Source organism: Orbicella faveolata, unplaced genomic scaffold (genome assembly GCF_042242905.1).
Source record: "Orbicella faveolata isolate gen_17 unplaced genomic scaffold, um_ofav_v1 contig_25, whole genome shotgun sequence".
Classification (NCBI taxonomy): domain Eukaryota; kingdom Metazoa; phylum Cnidaria; class Anthozoa; order Scleractinia; family Merulinidae; genus Orbicella; species Orbicella faveolata.
The window spans coordinates 19,427,665-19,446,564 of record NW_028301553.1 but is presented as its reverse complement, the minus strand read 5'-3'; the positions used below and the strand labels follow the sequence as shown (position 1 = coordinate 19,446,564).

General features: G+C 39.2%; 1 protein-coding gene and 1 pseudogene across 8 annotated transcripts in view; one reads left to right on the top strand and one right to left on the bottom strand.

The window, feature by feature from the left end:
• Positions 1 to 18,900, top strand: part of LOC110066520 (putative serine protease K12H4.7) — a 149,629-nt gene that overhangs the window by 49,803 nt on the left and 80,926 nt on the right. For all 8 annotated transcript variants that reach the window (XM_089293418.1, XM_089293419.1, XM_089293417.1 and 5 more), the window contains exon 6: positions 3,514 to 3,607. In XM_089293418.1, coding sequence (XP_089149544.1) covers positions 3,514 to 3,607 — 94 coding nt within the window. The remainder of the gene's footprint in view (positions 1 to 3,513; positions 3,608 to 18,900) is intronic.
• LOC149109284 (uncharacterized) lies at positions 4,172 to 6,040 on the bottom strand (annotated as a pseudogene).

The following is an 18,900-nucleotide window of genomic DNA, read 5'->3' as shown; positions in this document are numbered from 1 at the left end:
GCCTATGTGTTCTCGTGAAATCAACATTTTGCTGTTTGTCAAGTGAAATGAACATCTCTGCAGTCAAATGTTCTCATGAAGTCAACATTTTAGTGTTTTGAAGTGAAATCAACATTTTTGAGCTCACACATTAATTTTGCGTGAAATCAACATTTAGTTGTTTCTGAAGTGAAATCAACATCTTTGAGCTTACGCATTCTCTTGAAATCAACATTTTTCTGTTTGTCCAGTGAAATCAACATCTCTGAGTTTACATGTTCTCATAGTGCCCTTTCTGTTAACAAGGCTGTGACTAGCACAAACATGTCAAACTCTGACAAGCGTATTTAAACACAAATAAAGTAGACATTATTCAAGTCAAAGAAGGGGTGGCAAATTGTGCATGGATTTTATTTAAGAAAGACTTCCATTCAGTTATGTAATTTTCAATTTGCCCAATACACTAGGCTATAATAATAATAATAATAATAATAATAATAATAATAATAATAAGAACATTTATATATCGATATACATTAGACAAGGTGCTTAGTCTACCAAGCATGACACAACAGAAAGCACAAGAGGAAAAGAAGACCTTGTAAAATCTTTTATTAACTCAATATGTTCAGATGCAAATGGGCTTGGCTATATTCTTGATTTTCAAGAATCCATGTATTCAGAAGTCAGACAGCCTTGTAAGAGGTAAACCCACCTCCAGCATTCTGTTTTCAGATCACCATGCCCTGCTATTCCAACGGCAAATAACTCGACCACCTCTTAAAGGGTTGAAATTGATGCATTTATGAACGATATTTAGAATACATATTATTAGCAAATTGTGATGACGTAACACTGATGATCCTCTTCAGCTTACTGCTTTATTGGACAACACCCCCATGCATTCCCTATTTGGACCATCATGCTCCTGTTGTGCAAAAGGCTATTATTGTTTGATGTTGTGTCCCAAGGAGGAATGATATTTTTTTGGCTAAATGATGAGGGAGAAAAGCCAAAGGAATTGGAGAGCTTCTACATGTAAATCACATGCCAATTTGCTATCATTTTGTATTGTATGAATTTTGGGTGATTACTATACGTGGAAATTTTTTGGAGCCAGCAAGTCCCTGTTAAGTATTTCCAAATGTACTGGATTCACCCATTTGTTTATGACAATTAAATTGATGCCATCAGGTTGCAAATTGCAATTCAGTCTAGTACCGTTATTGCTTGCTCTCTAAACCTGAAGTATATGATCTCAGCACAGCATCTTGCAACCAACCCTCTTATTGAATGTCTCCAATACTACCTCTAATGGCAAAAATAGTTAACCTCTCACTTGACTCAGCTTCTTTACTTATATTTGGAAGTTACTTTGGTAGGACTGTTGAATGATGTCACACCATTACAAAAAGATGGATTACACAAGCCCTGATGAGCAATTTGGAAAATATGTCAAAACTTGTGGAGATCGTTGTCCAAGCAACCACAACACTATTTGTTCTTTTAAAACTTATTCCCTGACAAGCTGCATAATATTCTTAATACAGTCACACTTCCCGTAAGTGATCACCCAAAATATTAAGCCTAGGTGGTCAGTTATGGGAGGTGGCTCCTAACGCAAGCTTAGACCATATTGGGCCAAAATTTTGCTTCATTAGCATATGGTAACTGTAGAGAATTACCCGTTTTTAATTCTTTTGTTTTTGGGGAAAAGTCAATTTCAAGAAAAACTACATAACAGTACTTCCCATTGAGAAATTTCCTTCTCCAATCTTATCCAATTTCCGCTCTATTATTTTTTACTATTAGTGGTTGTTTACAGGAGGTTAAAAACAAGAGAAAATTTCAATCTTGTGGCTCTGAAAGTGGCTGCGGTCACTTATGAGAGGTGGTCCCTTACAAGAGGTTCCAAATATAGGGATTTGACATGGAAACTTTTGGTATTTTCAAAAATGTTGTCGAGGAGAGGTGGTCGCAACTGGAGGTTCCACTGTAATTTGTTATATTTTATATTGTATTGTATTTTATAATAAAGTTTCCATATAACGCGTGCTCTGATTGGCTGAAAGAGTGTGCTTTATCAGAGAACAGAGCACGGGTTGATGATGGTAAGTTGGCTTTCAAATTTTTGCTTCGGAATTTTGCTGACAAATTTGCCCGAAATTAAACATCCCCTGTGATTCAGACAAATGCAATGGAAATGAGCTATTTGTCTGTAGTAAATATGGCTTGCAGAGACCATTGTTAGCAACAGTAGTGTTAAAACTGTACTAAAATGACAAGTTTTGCTATATTCCCGCTGACAAAACATGTAGCGAAATAAACAAATTCTCAACCTAAACAGTGCTTTGATAGAAGACATTATATTTGTTACGAAGGCAGAAATTATACTTAAGAAGTAAAACAACGACAGAAAACAACAATAATATTGAACTGTCAATAATATTGAACTGTCTCTATTTACAATGAGAAGCTTTATTTTTGTAAAAATGCTCAATTGCTCAAACAACACTTACATGCAATGTAGTAACGCTCGTTCTCCGGTCTTAGGGAAGTGAACCGACAAGTGGTCAGTGCAAAGCTTGCTCTGATATTCTCTTCTGTGCTTGGAGTACATGTAGAACCAGTGGGAGCCATTTAGTCTTTCTAACTTTTACACTAGTTCGGGCAATCTTGCTGCATGTGGCTACAACCCGTACATAACTGTAGCTCCTTTCAAATTCAACTCGGCATTTCGCACTTTTATCCACAAGCTTTAAGCTCCGCATTTCGTAATTTCCACTGGAAAAGTGCACGTTTTCATGGGCCACAATATGGCCAGATTCCTCTGGACTATAAACCTTCACCTGCCTTTAGATCCGTATTTAAAAATTAACTTAAAAGCGAACTTTGAAGGCATCGTTCTTCTCTCTAAAGCTGCTCAAACTACTCAAAACTGAAAGCTTAGCTGAAGTCCAGTTTGTGATTGACAGCTGTCACTTCATTAGCCAATCAAATTATTTGAATAATTCTAACAAGGATTGTGATTGGCTTATCTTAGCGTGCTTTATCAGAGAACAGTGCACGGTTGACGCCACTTTTGCTTGTTTGGAAAATAAAGTTTGGTTTGAAAATTCAGCCAAATGCATGGGGAAATTATTGGATTCTTTATCATAAAACAAATAAAGGAGCCTCGACTGTGCTCTGTTCTGTTGTAAAGCACTTGGGAAGCAGTAGAGCACTCGAGAAGTAGGGAAATACACTCGACTACGTCTCCTGTTTTCCCCTACACTTCTTCCGTGCTCTACCACTTCCTGCGTGCTTTACAACAGAATAGACCACAGTCAAGGCTTCTTTATTTGTTAAGTATTGTATTGTATTGTATTGTATTGTATATTCTATTCTATTCTATTATCTTATCCTATACTTATTTATTTTTTTACTGTGAGAAAGTGGGGGGGAGGGGGTGCTAAATCCCCCATCCCCTCCCCTGCACAGTCCGTGAGTCTGGATGACTGATTTTGATACAGTGCTGTTTTTCTTGGTTTTCAGGTCGCCAGTGGATGTATCAGACCTGCACAGAGTTTGGGTTTTTTCAGACCTCTGACTCTGATAAACAGCCTTTTGGAAACCTCTTCCCTTTGAAGTATGTTGAAACAAACAATTATACATTTTTATATATTCTTATGCATGTTTCACTGAAAAACACTTCCCTTCCCTTTCTTGTGAGTGTTTGGAACTTTCTGTTGATTATTTTAAACATGGGCTGAAACCAAAATGAGAGTTAGCACAGAGAAATGAAGGAAGTACAACCGTGCAAATGATCCTGTTAAAAAATTGGAATGGCATGGCTTTTTGAGAGATTATGCATTATTATTGCATAATTTCATATCATAGTAAATGGTTTGAACCCAGGAGTATCAGTATTTGGTAAAGTGTGATCATCTGGGTGAGGGTAGTTCTGAAAAGAACTGTTGTTGGTGACTGATGTTTCGACAACCTGAGTGGAAGTCATCTTCAGAGTCAAGTGAATAGTGTTTGTCAGTCGATGATGTTATAAGTCTGGTCCGTTGAACGTGATTGGTCAGTTTAGCCATGATGATATTGGCTGAAAGACTCGTGTAAACTTTGTCATCAGTCATTGGTCGGTTTTGATCCGTCTATTATTGGTCAAATTGGTCAGGTTTTGGTCTGTCTATTGTTAGTCAAATTAAGTCGGTCTGTTAGAAGTCCATTTGTTGGTTTTGTTTCTGTCATGGATAAGTCGTTTACATGTATAAGGCGCTGGTGGTTGTTGACATCTGTTAAGAGGCATTTGTTCTGGGTTAGTGTACCAGCTCTCCAGAGTCAGTTGTTGAAAATAGTTTGTACTGTACATGTAGGTTAAGCACTGAGCAGAGCCCCAGTCAATGTTGTGGTTTGTCAGTTGATGATGTACAGCCATGTGATTGCTGGCATCACCATTTCTCGTGGCTCGTTTGTGTTCAGTCAGTCTCGTGTTAAGGTTTCTGCTAGTCTCACCAATGTAGGAAGCCTGGCAGTCAGAGCATTTGATCTTGCAAACTGCTCCTTGTCTGTTTTCAGGTTTGTCCCTGTCTTTAACGTTGGTCAATAAGTGTTGTAAAGTAGTTGTAGGTTTGTGGGCTACACAGATGCTGTAGGGCTGTAGGATCTGTGAGATGGTCTCAGAAGTGCCCTTAATGTTAGGTATAGTCACTGTAGTAACAGGTGTTGGGTTCCTGTTCGATGTGTCAGCTTCTGTAGGTCGGTAAATGTTTCATCTAATAAAGTCAGCGTTGTAGTTGTTTTTCTGAAAAACATATTCAAGGTATCTGTTTTTGTCACATAAGCTGTCCGGTGTGTTAAACTAGTTGTGCTCGTCTTGTCAAAGTCTTTATAGTCATGGTTGTAGGATGATTCATCAAGTAATCTGTTGGTATGTATCGGTTTTCTGTACCTGTAGTGTCCACTACAAACAGTTGCATGGAACAGCCATGGGGTGGCCTGTTTCTGTTGTTGTCGCAGAAATTGTGATGCAACACGTGGAGGAACGAGCCCTTGCAACTTGTCGACAAACAATACAGCTTTGGTTACGCTACATTGATGACACCTTTACCGCCATTCACAAAGACGAAATCAATGATTTTCATGACCTTCTAAACAAACACAATGCTGACATCCAGTTTACTACAGAGATTGAAGAAAATGGAAAACTTCCTTTTCTAGACTCTTTGGTAAGCCGCGACAACAACAAACTGCGAACGACACTAATGGTTGGAACACAGGAAAAAGTGCCTCATCCAGAGAGTCCAAAATTCCACTATGCTCAATGAAATCAAACAATTCCTTGTAAAGTGCTGAGATGACTCTATTAACTTTAGCCCATAGCCTTTCAATCCGCTGATTGTGGACACTTCTACCAACAATGAAACTACCTCTGTCTGATCCGCGATTAATGATCATGTACCTTGCCACATCTACATTCTCCATATCCTGGTCACCACGAACCCTGGAAGGGAGTCCAAATTCTTGCACCCCTTGCTTAAAATATTGAAGGACAGTACTTGCTTTGTTGTCTGTGCAACATTTCAGATATACTATGGCTCTGCTGTAGCCATCGATGCATCCATGGATGACGACTCTCCATGAGATTAGTTTATGGTTTGAATCAATGTACCACAGATGATTAGGACCAGTGACATTGTATGTTCTTCGACAGATCTCATACCAACGTCTCACAGCTCTACATGTACCTATAGCATCTATCCTCTTCAAGCTTTCTTTGATTCTGAACTGTTGAACATTTATACCCCTACCTTTGAGACTGCCTCTAACATAGGTTTGCCCACTATATGGCGTTTAGGGTCTGCTGTATCTGTCTTTCTAATTCTTCATCCATAATATCTGTGAAATTGTTTTCCACTCCAGACTCTTTCTTTTGTCTGTATAATGTTTGGTCAGAGATACCAAGACATGTTGCTATATTTCTCCAGTTCATTCCAGTCTCATGAAATTGCTCAATCATTTCCTTTGTAGTAATGTACGCCGGTCTTCCTCCTGTACTTGCGGAGAATGCCATGGAGGGTTCTCCTTTGGACGAATGCTGGATGCGTGTAAAATATCTGACGTCTTTCTCGTCTTGGTGACATCCTCTCTATATATTGTTGATGTTGTTGTTGTTGTTATTATTATTATTATTATTAACATAGCTAACGACACTTCTAACACCTCAACATATCGCCTAGACAGGAATTTTGTGACAGTGATATGGCGATAAGCATTCTTGTGTGTTCCTCAAGCTTCCATGCACAGATTTCTAATCCCACATGATCAGATGCATCATAAACTGAAGCTGCTCTTTCAACAATACTCGTTAGCAAATCAATAAACTCTGTAAAGGCTCAGTTACTCCACCATTTTGAGGATGAGAGAAAATCCCTCCAAAATACTCTCTGCTGACTGGTTATGGCTCACCAGCTCAGAAAAAACTAATCAATTCTCTCGAATGGTGATTTCTTTTTCTCACACAATGATTTTTCATTGTCAACATTTAAATAAATCTCACATGGCAATTTTTCATTCTCGATTAGTAATTATCATCTCGCATGACATTTTTTTATTCTCATATAGCAATTTTAATTTCTCATACAGTGACTTTCTAATCTCATGTAGTAATTTTCCAATCTCACACAGTGATTTCTCAATCTCACACGTTGATCACTGAGACTCGATAGGTGATTTTGAACTCGACCCACTTTTGTCATGCAACAGTGCAACTCATTCTGCAGGAATTTTTTTCTTCACTTCTTTGCACTATTTTTTCTTCAGTCACCCTCCCTTGCATGAATTATGTTTTTTTGTTTTTTCCCCACCGTCCCCCCACCCCATTCATTTTTCTAATTGTCGGTCCCTTATTTGCTTGTTTGTCATTTCGTGCACTACTCATATGAAGTGGTAACCTGGAGTGACATACTCCCAATTTTAACATAAGTAACACTTGACTTTTTGCACGGTTTCAAGATGGGAAAGAACACTGATTTTTGTGTACTGGTAATTTACTTTGGACGCCTTTTATTTCAGAGAACTTGATTACATCACGAGAACAATAGAATTACTTTCAACAGTAATGACAAATTGATTCAAATTTAAGAAAAACATCTTGTGGATTGTCATGTAATCCAATAACATTGTAAGGTGGGCCTGTCACACCTACAACACATAACATTTTGCACATTGATACAGCATGTACCAATCATGTGAAATCAGCTATTACTAAGAGCCTGCACTGACAAAATTTGTTTGACTCTATCAGATATCATGACCAAAATTTTATCCATCAAATTTTCAAGTTAGCCGTAGTGGTAACCTGCGGTGCAACCGGCCATGTAACGAAGTCCTCCATATATACCGGCATATTGTAAAACATGGGCTGGAGTGGATTTGTAAAAGGTGGATTTGTAAAACATGGATTTGTAAAAGGTCGATTTGTAAAACATGGAGTTGTAAAAGGTGGATTTGTAAAACATCGAATTATAAAACATGGATTTGTAAACATGTATTTGTGAAAGGTGGATTTGTAGAAGGTGGAATTTTGTAAAACATGGATTTGTAAAAGGTGGAATTGTAAAACATGGATTTGTAAAAGGTGGATTTGTAAAACATGGATTTGTAAAAGGTGGATTTGTGAAACTTGGATTTGTAAAAGATGGAATTGTAAAACATGGATTTGCAAAATGTTGATTTGTAAAAGGTGGATTTTTAAAACATGGATTGTCGCCTATTTTAGTCTTTGTTGCAGATGAAATTTGCTGCCAATAAATTTTGTCTGCAATGCAGGCTATTGTAGCTTCCTTGGACACAGTGCTTTTCCCAACATAAGTTTTGGTGTACCAAAAGACGTACATTACTTAATTAGTTATTTGCGTCATAACAGACATAAAACCAGATGTCACAGATTCTTTTCTTCCCTTGTCTTTATTACTCTGGTTCAAGGGGACAGAACTGAAATTATTTCATTGACCTTTGACCAAAATAATTTTGCATAATTTAATTTTGGACACGAAAGTTTGTACTGGACAGGGTAGAGATGGTGGCATTTAAGCTTCCATCTCTCCAAAAAGCGAAGACGTCCTTTGGAGTTTCCAGAATTCTCATGGAATTCCCTTAAAATTAAAGAAGAGCTTGGAAGTAGGACGTTTGGGTCCGTATATTTGGCCGAGTTCAATGTTGTTGATGACCATTGTGACAGTGTTGTCAAGAAATTCAAAGGTAAATCTGCAGAATCCAAGTGACGCTTTCAAAAGGAAGCTGGTATTCTAAACAGTGTTAAAGGCCAAAGAAATATCTCCATTCTCTGTCTGTAATATCTCCATATTACAAACATTGGTGGTTGTGTTAGACCTATCACCATCTTATTCAAATCTAGAGTTTGAGAGAATTAGCTTCATTAAGGGTGAACAGAGCCACATTTACAATAAACAAATAAACAACAACAATTATTGTTGTTTGTTTGTTTGTTTAACTTTAAGAGACTTAAAATCCCCTTTCTCTTGATTCCAATTCATCCTTTCCAGGCATTGAAACACGTTAAGATTATCGTTAAGATTGTGGACAGTAGTATAGGGCGCTCAAATGAGCCATAGCCAGTCAGGAGCCAAGGAAGACAATGGGCTATTGTTTGGAGAACAATGGATGCTGTTGTTCTCTAAATCCAAGATAGTGCCTTGAAAAATCGGACCAATCAGGAGCCGACTTGAAAATTCAAGATGGAGGTGCCCATGAAAGTGAGGCCATGTTGAAATCAAAGGAGACCTATGGCCAAACTCGTGGATTAGGTAATCTAAAGATGAAACATATTGGTGAACTTGCAATTACTGGTGTATTATTAAATGCTGTTAAAACAAGCCGGGTTTGTACTATGCAAGGTCAGACTTAACTCACAAAGTGTAGGCTTTTTTCGTTGGCTTTTTTTTGCACACATATTACAAAGACATATGTCCAGAATAGCAGAGCATGGAATGGTAAAGGCTAAGGGTTCTTGGGTCACAGAGGACACTCCTGCCCAACAAATCATAGAATACTCTCCCCCCTCCCCCCCCCCCCCCTTCCCTCACACCAAGATCTTGATGTTGATCTGCCAGCTGGAAAAATTTGCATGTATTCAAGTCGTACGAGCTCACAAATGTTTTTCATTGCATTTCATTCACGGTTATAGGTAAGGTTTCTTATGACAGAGCACTTCTTTTCCAATGTGGAACCGCTAGTCTCTATATATATTGTAAGTAAAATACATCAAAATAAGTAGACTCTTTTGCAAGCATTTTCAGTGTTGATCGGAGAAATCTGTTGACCATAAATATGTGTTGAAACAATAATAATAAGAGCTTTATTGAAGTGTCAATATATTTAGTATTAACCAATAATTGGGGACAAGCTCACAGGGGGTTTCTTTCCCTTTGTTATCTTTTCAATCAGGAAGCAAAAGTGTAAACAAAAGACCGTAAAAATCATTTAAGCTTGTCAAAATCAAGTATTTGGGAGTTTCTTTCCAAGTTTATGTGCATTTCACATGACGTCGACAAAACTTGGATCAGATCGGATCACGGATCGGATCACGGACTGGATCACGGACCTGATCACGGACCGGATCACGGACCAGATCACATCCCACTTAGAGTTCAGATCAACGTACTAAAATAAACAAGAAAAGTATAGTGAACACAATTTTAATCTAAACTTGACTCAGTGCCGGTTGAACATGGACAACTCACTACTGCAAGGCTGACAACGTCGTAGAGTTAAAACAATATTTCGGTTGGCCTCAGGTTTAGATGTTACTAGATTATAAAAATGAAATTACAATATTATACAATGGTGCTGATGTTTGTCTTCCATTCAATAGCTGTTTCGCTCATATAAGTTCATTGAGGTCGAGGAATAAGACACATTCTCATCAAAGCTTACCACATTCGCTTTATAGGTCACTTGTTCCTTGTTCCTGAAATTCAGCTTTCAAGTTGGCCATAGTACTAATTTGAACATTTGAAGTCAACTCCACTTCAATTTAGCAAAACAACTACATTGTAATATTAGTGGTCATGTAATTAGCTACAAAATCATCAATACTTGGGGTGGCACGATGCATGCATTGAGTAGTAGGCTTGCACTGACTGCACTGTTACTATTCTAATATGGTGTCGGGCTCGGTTACTATTCCAATATGGCATCGGGCGCGGTTACTATTCCAACATGGTGTCAGACTCGGGCGCTCTCGTTCGGGCCGACTAATTACGAGCAGTGTCTACACCTGAGTGAGTGAGTGAGTGAGTGAGTGACATATTTGCATATCGGAGTCCCTGCAACAAACACGTTTCTACACTTCGCTTATCCACAAGTTTAAAAACTATGACTCTATATACTCAACCCAATATTATATCAAGTATATAAATAGAGCCATCTTGGTCAATTTCCAGCACAGACCACTGAAACTTGGTAGGCTAATAGTTCTACAGATAACACCCCTACGGCAATAAAAAATTCTGTTCCCATGGCAACTCACTCTTTTCCAGTCCCCGCCACTTGATTTCAATATTTTAGTAATTTTCAACTCAAAAAATATTTAAAAAGGCCATGAACTCGACCTAACATATTAATATGCTTGCTGGATCATGCATATGAGGCACCATTAGCAAAATTAATATCAAAATGGAATGCCAAAGGTGGCCAGAAAAGCCATTGATATTGGGGAGGTCTGGAACCCAGTATGTTGCCACGGTAACAAAACTGTCAAGCTCATATTGTGGAGCACATTTAGTAGAATCTTACTGCAAAGTATCAAACATTTCTCATACAAGTTGGCTGAGATCTTTCATTACATTTGATGAAAATTTGGTTGAGTGTATGACGTCATCACTTGGTAATTTGCATATTTTTAAAACTTGAATATCTCTGGGACAAAAAGAGATATTTGAAAATAGTAAACAGTATTTTCTTATCATTCAGACTACTTGTTTATGTTTTGAAATGGCTTAGATAGGAAAGACGGGATTTTCCTCATAGTACCACTTTAAATTGTTATAAACAAAACAAAGAGTCCAACTCTTTATAACATTTATTGAAAAATAACAACATGAACTCCAAAGGGAGAATAGATTATAATTTTAAATCTTCTAGTCTTGACCTTTGGTAATCCGCAAAGTGCTGGGAACTAGACTCGTTTCCAGTTTCTCAGACTCTTGGTCCTACCTCCTCCTCCCCTATACTTACCTTGCCTAATTTGCTTCTTTTTTCTTCTCCTCCTTTACATTTCCCAAAAATTTATCATGGCGTGTTTCGTTGTGTTTGAGCGAAACAAACTTCACCAGTTTTTAAAGATTGTTTCCTTTTCACCTAAGCGCTTGATTTACGCTTTTTTGAGTTTTTCTTTATTCTCTGCCTCGTTTTTTCACTGATTTTAAGTTTCGTTGGCTGTTCCTATATTCCAAAAGGAACGTTCCTCAAGTATCGACTGTTCCTCATTTTTGTGTTCCTATTGACTATAAGAGGACCAGATTTTTTGCATGGTAGAAACAAAATGTTCACTCTAGTGTAAAAGAGGAACATTTTGTTCCGAGTTCCCAACTGTAAATGGAACATATTGTTCTCAAACTGATAAATTAGGACTGTTTTGTTCCGAGTTCCTTTCTGTGCATGGAACACATTGTTCCGAAATTGATAAACTAGGACTGTTTTGTTCTGAGGTCCCCTCTGTAAATGGAACACATTGTTCCCAAATTGGTCATTTAGGACTGTTTTGTTCCAATTTCCTATCTGTTAATGGAACACATTGTTCCCAAATTGGTCAGTTAGGACTCTTTTGTTCTGAGTTTCTATCTGTTGATGGAATACATTGTTCTCAAATTGGTCATTTAGGACTGTTTTGTTCCGAATTCGTATCTGTAAATGGAACACATTGTTCCCAAATTGGTAAATTAGAACTGTTTTGTTCCGAGTTTCTATCTGTTGATGGAACACATTGTTCCCAAATTTGTAAATTAGGACTGTTTTGTTCCGAATTCTCATCTGCCAATGGAACATATCGTTCCCAAATTGATACTTTTGTTCCGAATTCCCATCTGTGAATGGAACATGTACAGTTCGTTCCCAAATTGGCCACTTATTACGAAATACAGGACTGTTTTTTCCGAGTTCCTATGCATAAATGGAACATATTGTTCCCAAATTGATAATTTAGGACCTTTTCTTCCGAGTTCCTCTCTGTGAATGGAACATATTGTTCCCAATTTGGTCATTTGGGACCAGATTTCGGACCATTTCTCTGCGCATTCCTATTTTGTTCCCAAATGGAGGTGTCCTTTGTAAGGCAAACAATTGGGCGTGCTCAGACCTGCTTGGGCAAGTTTGGTTGCATGTCACTGTCATGAATTTTGCACAATAGTAATGAGGGCGGGCAAGTAAGGGCATGACTTGGCAAATACAAACATATATGCAGTTCCTTTGCTTGTCATCGGCTCCTTGGTTATGGGTCAGATTTAAAGGAGATCGTGTTGGCTAAATGCTCTTCAAAAGGTAAAATGAGCAAGAAGTGCAAAGTCAATTGGTCGGACATTGATGGAGCATCACCCAAACCAAAATGGCTTCACTTGGAAAAGGATGAAACTGACAGGTTGTATCACTGCCCAATATGAGAGTGTGACCATGATGGATTTCAAAGTCAAAGAGGGTGCAGAAAACATGTTAATACCAAGCACAGTTGGTTCTTTTATTTCGATGAAAAGCCCAATTCGAAAGAAATCAGTTTCGCTAAAGGTAGCAAGAAATGTTCCAATGGTGAACACAATTCAAGATCAAACAAGTGAGACTACAAAACATGCCGGAAAGTTACTTCCCTCATTTTCATTGTCGTGTGACATTGGCGAAGTATTCACGAGATGGTTGACTGGAAGTGGTGGTGGTTGCAAGAAAGATCGCGCAGCTCAACAAATAGTGACAAGATGCTTTAAGTTTCTTAGATTTTGTTGTGAAGACGAGGAAGAGTTGACTTTTGGCATGGTGGACTTAAGTTTGTGTTCTCCAAATTTGTTGTTCAATTTTATCGACTACTTACAAGACGAATGCAAGCTTGGACATGGTGGACGTTTAGGCTACATAGATGCCATTTCTGAAATGATCGACTTCAGAAAGCTTCATGGTGTATCAGAGGCAGTCTTTTGAAAGTTCTCTGCAACAGAGCTGTACCTCAAAAGAGAGCGAAAGACAGTTGCTAAGATGACGAGATTGCAGCGGACACAGGATTTAGACATCAAAACACTAGAAGCGAGAGGCCATTGGGCAACAATGGAGGAGTTGTTGGAGGTGGTGAAATTCCATCTGCCACGTCTCGTCAACAGAAATGGAGGCCAACATGGTAAATTGGGGGAGATCATGAGCAAACTGATGTTTGATGCAATTGGAAAGTACATCCATTCCACGCATTATCGCCAAATTGTTGAAATGCAGAGCCTCAATGAGCTCACTAGCGAGGAGCAGAGGATTTTGTCGGAAGACCAAAAACACAGCTCTGCTGTTGCCAAAGTTCACTATCAAAAGCAACGATCCTGAGAAGTTGCTTTGAAGGGTCACAAGTGCCTACAAAAACTTCAAGGTGCCAAGGGTTCAGAGGTGGACGAGGACGTCCACGCAAGACTCGGAGATTCTACTTCCGACGCTGGGCCTTCAGTTGGAAGAGTGCAAAATGTCAACTCCTCGCCCAAAAAGGACGCCCTGCCTAAAAGAATCTTGCACTCTCAGTGGAACATTTGTCGTGTTTTGAAATTCACAAAAGAAGAGGACGATTTTCTAAAGGAAGGGATAACTAAGCATGGGTTTGGACAGTGGACTGCTATTTTGAGAGATGATGATTTCCAATTTCAAGACGAAAGAACAGCGGACTCCCTAAAGAAAAGGGCTGGGATGAAATGGCCCTAGCTTAAGGTGGATCGAAACAGCTTAAACATCTCCATCGTGACATATCTTTGGTATTGGATCTCAATTACACCAGAATTGATGAGGAAAAAAACATTGAGTACACATCTCTAAACAAAAACAAAAAAATGATAAATTCAGACAGCCATGGTATCAACATTGGTTGCTCTGGCAACGGCAAAAGAGGTTAAAGAGAGCCTCTTTCGATCCACCTTAACAAACCTTAATGAGATAAGAAACTGTAAGCACAGTGGCACCTAAAAAGACATCCTTTTAATTCGGGTTTCACTTGCATAGCCTCTCGCGAAATTTTCTTAATTCACATAGTAATCAACCTATGAGCTAATATGCAGTCCAAAAACGATTCTTGACAGACAAATCAAAGTCTGCTTACTATTGGACTGATGTAGCATAAAGCCCAACTCTTAATCGAACTCTTAACCGAACTCTAAACTCCTAGATACACAATCGAACTCTTAACTCTTAGATATACAATCAGGCTTTCAGTATGTTACTCAGTTTTGACTGAGGAAATAGTTCAAAATGGAATAACGAGGTTTCTTTCCTGGATTTCCCACGTTACTACTGGAACTTCTCTTCTTCTTCTTAGAGGTCGAGCGCAAACGTACTGGAGCTGTGTTTCTGATCTGCAAAGTTGGTGCAGGTGAGGCTGGCACTTGTGTAATGAATAGGTGAGCCTCGTGGTCGCTGTTCTTCTCGTTATCTACAGGAGGTGGTGTTGCATTCTCACTGGCCACTTCCGATGGCTCGCCGACTTCATCGACTGTAGGTAAGGTCTGGAACAGGGTGGTAACCAGGTCTCGGTGTTCTTTGCTCAAGAGTCCAGGAGTGATGCAAGCCCTCTTTCTCTCTTCCAAGGCGATCGTGCAGTCAAGAGTGAAGCCCAGATTCTGGTGATGCTGCTTCAGCTTCACCTGGAGCAAGAGTTGGTACGCTTTGAGAGATGCCCTCACCTGGTTGTCAACCCCTGCTGTAAGCAGCTTTACAGTAGTTTTGTGAAGCTCTCTCTCGGGTGATTGTAGCCAGGGCCCCTGGAATGCCTCTCTAGCTTTCGTGCGCCTAGTAACTATATCTTCACGCAAGGACTGTGGTCTAAAATCGGCTAGATCCTCCATGATTGGTGTAGGCAGTGGATCTGAGGCATCTTCGGGGAGCAATTCCGCGTGTTCTCTGGTTACTCTGTGCGTCATCAGCTGCTGTTGTCTTTGCCTGTGTGCCTCTCTATGCCAGTCTTACATTCTTACGTTGTCATCGAGATGCTTTTCCACAACTTGAGCAGCTTGGCAGTGTCTCATGGACATCGGAGAACACTCCTCAATGATTTGTCTCAGAGCGGCAATGCTCGGAGCCTCATTCGAGCCATCGAGTTCTTCACTGCTGCCGTGCTCACCTCCGAGGACTTCCTCGTCCCCAGTTTCCTGAGAGGGGTCCCCCAAAACATCTACGAGCACCATCTTTCGGAGGGCTTCTTTTTCAGCCTCTGCCAGAGTGCCATCATCGTTTTCCATCTCTTGGTCCACCTCTTCTTCATCCAAATTTTCTGAAGTATCTTCTTCCTCTTCTGCTCAACGTGCATTTTTGGCTGCCCACGCTACACATTCCATCGGGTGCTTTCGAAGCCAGTCAGTGGCTCTCTTTTTGGGCGCTGGAAGGCTCTTGAAAGTTTAATTTCTGAGTCGTCGATCTATAGCAGGCTGGTCTTCCACCTTAAACTGGAGTTTCTGTTGGGCCATGATCAACATCGGACAACGATTAATGAAGGATCCTGTGGTTTGATACTTAACATCGCACGCGGTGTACCCTCCCTGAGTCAAGATTTTCCAGTCGTGTATGTCCATGGTGGACGTAGACGCCTCGTCGATAAAGATGACTTCTGTCGCTTTAGTGATCATCGCCATGTTAAATGCCCTTTGCTTCGTAATGGTTGCTATTTTGCTATGATGGACTAACACAAGGATTGGCAGGAACAGACTTCACAGAATTCACCAATTTCAGCCTCATTCAGACTGTTCTGTAAAATTTCTCTGAAGTATTTTGCGTCTGGCTCTTTACTCGACTCGTACTTGACAAACGCTCTCGGTGTGAGGAGACTGATTTTCTCTTCAGGGATGGGGCTGCTCAGAAAGCACCTCTCCTTAATTGACCAGCATTGACCCGAGTTTACCTCTATAAGGTTGTAATCTACTCATATCGGATGAATTACCTCACAATCAGGATCTGCAAGGACATCAATGACCTTCCTCATGTTTTGGAGGAGTCTTGATTTGAACGACTCATTTGCTGCCAGGCAATTGATGAAAGCTTTGACTTCATACTTGTAAGCGTACGTGAATTTGGCTATTGGACAGTTCTTGTAAATTTTTCCACAAAACAGGGTGTATTCCATGCTTTTCATTGCTATTCCAATGTCGTTAATAAGCACCGTCAATTTGTTGGAAAGTCTTGTTTCGTCATTCTCTGGTGCACTGTTTAGGTACTCGAGGTTAAAACCACACACTCTGTACTGCAGTTGTCGTTGTCCAACAAATCACTGTCCCCGACCAAGATCTCCATTTCCTCTCTACAACAGTGTTCATAGGACGAATTAATCAAGTCCTGTATCATCGGATTCTTATGATCTTTTAGAACATAGTACAGTGCTTTCATTGCAGTTGATTCTCTACCTTTGCAACAGGGTACCTGCAACACAAAATTATTCGTGAGCAATTAACGTACTTATGCTGAGGTCTTTGCAAGTCAATCACCCCTTATACTTGATAGTATCTCGTCCATATTGATAACTTTGTCATGCTCATCAAATATTCTAGGTTTGAACTGTTATTTCTGGCGTTTCCATTCATTTAATGATCCAATAAAACAGGACCATATGTGATCAGTCAATCTGTTATATTTGTCAACACGCCAGGGTCTTCTCATATTCCTAGCAACACTACATTAAAATGGTGTACCTGATTTGCCATAGTTTCCACGTCACAATCTAGAAGCGCACGGAGTATGAAAATGGGGTTTGCAGGGGCTCCGTTCGGCGTAGTCACTGCTATCCAGTAGTTGATTGTGGGACGTAGTTTCTCGTCTACTACAGTCGAATGGTTCGAAAGCCACACTGGACTTGTGTTGCTGGCAACTTGACTTGATGTTACAACTTCTTCATTGCTGTCATCACTTTCAGGGTCTGGCGCGCTTGCTTGCTTTTTCCCCTTATTCTTTGTGGGCTGTTTCGCACTTATTGCAGAAAAGAAAAACGCCACGTTTTGGACTCCTGTTAAAAGTACAAGAACATTGACTTTAGAAATCTCTGAGATATTTTATGAATCAAAAGAACAGCAAAAAGCACGATAGACAAATACCTACCTAAGATTGCCTCGTCGCAAAGTTCTTGTGTCTTACATGCGTTACTCCATGCCGTTTGAAACCCCTCTTTGTTAACTTTACAAACGCATTTTGTACTCACGATGCTACACTTCCCAGCAACCATTGGACTGATGTAGCATAAAACTGAACTCTTAATCGCCTGGCTGTTTAGTTGTCTACAGGGAAGTCTTGCTCTGTTCATGTTGTAATGATCTGGTCAGAACAAAACAGAGTTGCTCCTGATTTATACGAATCAAAGATGTGATATCACGGGACTTAAGTTTGAAAGTCGGACAAACTTCAAAGGGAAAACAAGCAGAGTTTAATTTGGTATCTGACACTGTGACACTTTTCTTAGTCCAACTATGACTTTGTAGCGGCCCGTCAAACGTTCTGAGCTAAAAATAATCTTCTCATGTCCATCGCATCAATTTTCTTTAATAATTATCTGCCCAGATAATAGGTGCTACAGATTTCATTATCTGGCGATTACATCATTTCAGCTGCAGTTACACGGCATGTTAAGCATGCGAACAGCGAAAACAAATGACCTAATCAAAGGTATTGATCTCTCTGACAACTACTTGGTAGCGTCTTTTTCATGAACAAACACTGCTCATTTGAGTTCAGAAGCTGTGAATCAAAGTGCGATTGTTTAATTTCAAGGTCAAGATCAAACTCCAACGATAAACAACGGTATACCACATGACGAAAACAAATATCTTCAGCGAGAGTTGCCCATTGACGCTTTGGTTAACACTACAGAGAACGAAAACTGCAGTAAAATCAAAACATTTCTGCACAAGGATATATCTAAAAAGGGAATTTTTTTATTGTTCTGTAGAAAATCATAGTAGTCTCGAAACCTTACTTATTTTTGAGTTAAAACTCTTCCGAAATGGCAATGAAGTCCACAAATGCAACAATTGTTAAGAAAATCAAGTCAACTACGAACAAAATATTCTTTCTCGTACATTTCTGCAAAATCTGTGAGATCCGACCTATATACAGTTTTTTAAGAGCACTTCAACTTACAGTTTTACATGACTGTTAGCCAATTGATAATATTTCCTAACAGCAGCGGATTTCACGGATTTTGCGGATAAGAGGGCTATATCAGTTCAACTTACAGTTTAACATGACAGCTGCCCAATTCATAAGATTTTTCTAAATGCAGCGGAATTCACGGATTTTGCAGATATGGTAATTATTATTTCTAATACCTCTCTTTTTTACTGTAAGTGTCTAAGATTGTAATAATAATAATAATAATATAACAATAATAAAATATTATAATAATAATAATAACAACGTTAATAAATTACTTCTCTTTTTGACTGTATATATGTTTAAATAAAAGCATTTCCGCAAAATCTGTGAAATCCACTGCATTTGGACATTTTTGAGTTATTTTTTTGCCAAAAAAAATACCTCTTAGTCAGCGCATCAGGTAAGTTATGGACGGGTCAATGGGTGAGTGAGTGAGAGAGTGAGTGAGTGAGTGAGAGATGTATGTATGTCACACCAATCAGATTGGAACTACTATGAACAGCCAATCAAATTTCTTGTTGTAAAGGTAAATGGTATGTGAGAAACACAAGGTAT